The sequence below is a fragment of the Oncorhynchus mykiss genome, chromosome 7, assembly GCF_057628025.1.
Source record: "Oncorhynchus mykiss isolate SJ-2025 chromosome 7, ASM5762802v1, whole genome shotgun sequence".
Classification (NCBI taxonomy): Eukaryota; Metazoa; Chordata; class Actinopteri; order Salmoniformes; family Salmonidae; genus Oncorhynchus; species Oncorhynchus mykiss.
In genome coordinates, this window is record NC_143028.1 from 10,395,001 (window position 1) to 10,399,882 (window position 4,882).

Below are 4,882 nucleotides of genomic sequence, written 5' to 3' on the forward strand. Positions count from 1 at the left end.
CAGGAGAATCCAGAGAGGAGAAAACATTCAGGAACTGGATGAACTCTCTGGGAGTTGCTCCCTATGTCAACCACCTCTACTGGTACAGTAACCACACACACACACAGAGAGAGAGAGAGTATGCATGTGTGTGTGTTGATGTTTTCATGTGTTGATTGGTGTGTGTGTGTTGATGTTTGTGATGTTTGTGTGTGTGTGTGATTGGTGATGTTTGTGTGATTGGTGTGTGTGTGTTGATGTTTGTGATGTTTGTGTGATGTTTGTGATGTTTGTGTGTGTGTGTGTGTGTGTGTGTGTGTGTGTGTGTGTGTGTGTGTGTGTGTGTGTGTGTGTTGCAGTGACCTGTGTGATGCGGTGGTGATTCTCCAGTTGTATGAGAAAGTCAACGTCCCTGTAGAGTGGAAAAAAGTCAACAGACCTCCATACTCTGCACTGGGCAGTAACATGAAGAAGGTACACACACACATACTTTATTTGAATCCACCAATCGAATTGACAAAAAAAAGGATACCAAACATTTCAAAGGTCGATGTATGAGTTGCACTACAGAAAGCACCTGCTTCTCCAAACAGCTAGGTTGCCCATGACAGCTGAAACAGACCAGTACCTAGCCAATTGCTTTGCCATAGTTTTTGTCAGGCTTCTCAGCAAAGGCCTGCTCCACATAGTCGTCCAATGAGCAGCCCACTTCCAAAACGAGCACCTACCCTGGCCTCCCCCACAACAAAAATATCCAGCGTATTTGGCACACACACACACACACACATGCACACACACAGAGACTCTTTTATCAATATATTGTTGATGAAAATACAGAGGATTTCCAGGCATTGTGTTGGTGTGTCTGTGTGTGTAGTTGGAGAACTGTACCTATGCGGTGGAACTGGGTCGGAATAAAGCTCGATTCTCATTGGTGGGAATTGGAGGAGTGAATCTGAACGAGGGAAGTCCCATGCACACACTGGCTCTGGTCTGGCAGCTGATGAGGAGGTATGTACAGTACAAACACACACCTTTCCTTTTCACTTCGACATCTCTCTCACCTCTTACTATCCCTCTATCATCCCCCACCCCCCTCAGGTACACTCTCCAGGTGTTGTCTGATCTAGGAGATGGGGAGAAGATTGGAGACCAGATTATAATCAACTGGGTCAACACTCAGCTCAAAGAGGGAGGCAAGGACTCACAGATCAGCAGCTTCAAGGTGGGTGTGTACGTGTGTGAGTGAGCAGCGCATGTTGTGTTCATGTTCATCAGCTTTAATGTGTGTGTGTGTGTCCTGCAGGATAAGCTGATCAGTACTAGTCTCCCAGTGATAGACTTAATGTGTGTGTGTCCTGCAGGATAAGCTGATCAGTACTAGTCTCCCAGTGATAGACTTGTTAGACACCATCGCCCCCAAATCTATCAAAGAGGAGCTGGTGAAGAGAGGGGAGCTCAGCGATGCAGACAAGCTCAACAACGCCAAGTAAATAACCCCTGACCCGTAACCTCTGAACTCTAAATGACCTCGACCTCTAACCTCTTACTTCTGACTGACCTCTTTCCCTTCCCTTTTGTCTTCCTATAGGTACGCTATCACGGTATCCAGGAAGATTGGAGCCCGTGTCTACGCTCTGCCTGATGACCTGGTCGAGGTGAAACCCAAGATGGTTCTGACTGTGTTCGCGTGCCTGATGGGGAGGGGCATGAAGAAAGCTGACGGCTGAACACACACGCACTCAGACACACTAACATACACTAACAGCCTGTCCCAATTGGCTCCTTACCCTTTACCCTCTTCCTGTCTCCTGCACATCTAGTCTGTGATTAGATCAGTGTATATAATCGGAGCACAGCTCATTGTTCATTAAACATTTCTTTCATACTGATAGAAAGCGAGCGGTTATGTGCCTAGTGTGCTCAAGGAGGCACTGATGGATCATTTTAATATCTCTAAATTATGTTAATGTATTAATTCATTCTGCGTAAAAGAAACAACAGAATAGAATTATAAATCTATGTAGAGGAGGGGACATGAGGGGACATTCAATCACACACACACGCACACACGCAGACATACACACACCTTACAGAATTAACAGTACAGACACACTACAGACCTGTAAATGGCGTGTTATTCTCTTGACTTAGTCAACTCAATCTACCCGAAGATAACAGACTGACATTTTGTTCATGCAAATTGTGTGCGTGTGGGAGGGGTGGTGCATTTTTGAATACTCAATCATAAACACATATAATAAAACCCATTTAAGAAACACGTGTTTTTGACACCCTTCATCCGGGACTGCGATAAATGGAAACCAAGGAAACAAAGGAGAACTGTGTGTTGGAATGAGGTCAGTTAGCCTTGTGTGATTTGATGCATGATCTCAACTTCCATCTCACTAACAACGCTGGGATGTGACTTAGTCCATTTAATGCACAGTTACATCTTCCCCTCTTGCCTCAACTCCCACATTTCAACTGGCAGTGATTATTACTGTGCCACAGATACAGCTTTTTGGGGCTGAGCCTCAGAGGTGGAAACACAAACGGCAACATTTTGGAGCCAAACACTGGTGCTCAGCCTGATAATGGAAATAAACCACACGAGACCTACAAACTCTTAGAATATATACCACAAGAGACCTACAAGCTATTTGAATAAATACACAAGAGCTCTTAGAATATGAAGTACCAGTCAAAAGTTTGGACACACCTACTCATTCAAGGGTTTTTCTTTATTTATACTATTTTCTACATTGTAGAATAGTGAAGACATCAAAACTATGAAATAACACATATGCTAATATGTAGTAACCAAAAAGGTGTTAAACAAATCAAAATACATTTTGTATTTTAGATTCTTCAAAGTAGCCACCCTTTCTTTGCCTTGATGACAGATTTGCACACTCTTGGCATTCTCTCAACCAGCTTCACCTGGAATGCTTTTCCAACAGTATTGAAAGAGTTCCCACATATGATGAGCAGTTTTTGGCTGCTTTTCCTTCACTCTGAAGTCCAACTCATCCCAAACCATCTCAATTGGGTTGAGGTTGGGTGATTGTGAAGGCCAGGTCATCTAATGCAGCACTCCATCACTATCCTTCTTCGTCAAATAGCCCTTACATAGCCTGAAGGTGTATTTGGTCATTGTTAGTTTGAAAAACATAGTCCCACTAAGCGCAAACCAGATGGGATGGTATATCTCTACAGAATGCTGTGGTAGCCATGCTGGTTAAGTGTGCCTGCAAACTTGATGATTGAGTTGGAGGCGTGCATGGCCACGCAGTCATGGGTGAACAGGGAGTACAGGAGAAGGCTGAGAACGCACCCTTGTGGGGCCCCAGTGTTGAGGATCAGCAGGGTGGAGATGTTGTTTCCTACCCTCACCACCTGGGGCGGCCCGTCAGAAAGTCCAGGACCCAGTTGCACAGGCCTGGGTCGAGACCCAGGGTTGATGACGAGTTTGGAGGGTACTATGGTGTTAAATGCTGAGTTGTAGTCAATGAACAACATTCTTACATTGGTATTCCTCTTGTCCAGACGGGATAGGGCAGTGTGCGGTGTGATGGCGATTGCGTAGTCTGTGGACCTATTGGGGCGGTAAGCAAATTGGAGTGGGTCTGGGGTATCAGGTAGGGTGGAGGGGATATGATCCTTGACTAGTCTCTCAAAGAACTACATGATGACAGAAGTGAGTGCTACAGGGCGATAGTCATTTAGTTCAGTTACCTTGGCTTTCTTGGGAACAGGAATAATGGTGGCCATCTTGAAGCATGTGGGCACAGCAGACTGGGATAGGGATTGATTGAATATGTCCATAAACACACCAGCCAGCTGGTCTGCGCATGCACTGAGGACGCGGCTAGGGATGCTGTCTGGGCCGGCAGCCTTGCGAGGGTTAACACGTTTAAATGTTTTACTCATGTTGGCCACGGAGAAGAGCCCACAGGCTTTGGTAGCGGGCTATGTCAGTCGTACTGTATTGTCCTCAAAGCGAGCAAAGAAGTTGTTTAATTTGTCTGGGAGCAAGACGTCGATGTCCACGATGGGGCTGGTTTTCTTTTTGCAGTCCGTGATTGACTGTAGACCCTGCCACATACGTCTCGTGTTTGAGCTGTTGAATTGTGACTCTACTTTGTCTCTATACTGACACTTTGCTTGTTTGATTGCCTTGCTGAGGGAATGGCTACACTGATGGTATTCGGTCATGTTTCCAGTCGCCTTCCCACCATGAGTACAACATCACCGATGCACTTGCTAATAAACTCGCTCACCGAGTCAACGTATACGTCAATTGTCTGAGGCTACCCGGAACATATCCCAGTCCACGTGATCGAAGCAATCTTGAAGCGTGGAATCCGATTGGTCAGACCAGCGTTGGATAGACCTGAGCATGGGAGTTTCCTGTTTTAGTTTCTGTCTATAGGCTGGGAGCATCAAAATGGAGTCATGCTCAGATTTGCTGTAGGGAGGGCTTTGTATGCATCACGGAAGTTAGAGTAGCAATGGTCCAGAATGCTACCAGCCCGTGTCGCGCATTCGATATGCTGATAGAATTTAGGAAGTCTTGTTCTCAGATAAGATTTGTAAAAATCCCCAGCTACAATAAATGCAGCCTTAGGATATAAGGTTTCCAGTTTACATAGAGTCCAGTGAAGTTCTTTCAGGGCCGTCGAGGTATCTGCTTGGGGGGATATACACGGCTGTGACTATAATCAAAGAGAATTCTCTTGGTAGATAATGCAGTCGGCATTTGATTGTAAGGAATTCTAGGTCAGGTGAACAAAAGGACTTGAGTTCCTGTATGTTGTTATGATCACACCATGAGTCATGAATCATAAGGCATACACCCCGCCCTCTTCTTACCAGAGAGATGTTTGTTTCTGTCGGCGCG

At 45.5% G+C, this 4,882-nt stretch overlaps 1 protein-coding gene across 7 annotated transcripts in view; it reads left to right on the forward strand.

Moving 5' to 3' along the window:
• The window catches only part of LOC110528871 (plastin-1), a 13,495-nt gene extending 11,237 nt beyond the window's left edge, over window positions 1–2,258 (forward strand). For 5 of the 7 annotated variants that reach the window (XM_036982719.2, XM_036982720.2, XM_036982721.2 and 2 more), the window contains 6 exons: window positions 4–82; window positions 339–453; window positions 857–990; window positions 1,081–1,204; window positions 1,344–1,468; window positions 1,571–2,258. In XM_036982719.2, coding sequence (XP_036838614.1) covers window positions 4–82; window positions 339–453; window positions 857–990; window positions 1,081–1,204; window positions 1,344–1,468; window positions 1,571–1,709 — 716 coding nt within the window. In that variant the 3' untranslated portion in view covers window positions 1,710–2,258. Of the gene's footprint in view, window positions 1–3; window positions 83–338; window positions 454–856; window positions 991–1,080; window positions 1,205–1,285; window positions 1,469–1,570 lie in introns of all 7 variants that reach the window. The other 2 variants (XR_016497074.1, XR_016497075.1) reach the window with 1 other exon arrangement.
• Window positions 2,259–4,882: the final 2,624 nt, after the last annotated feature.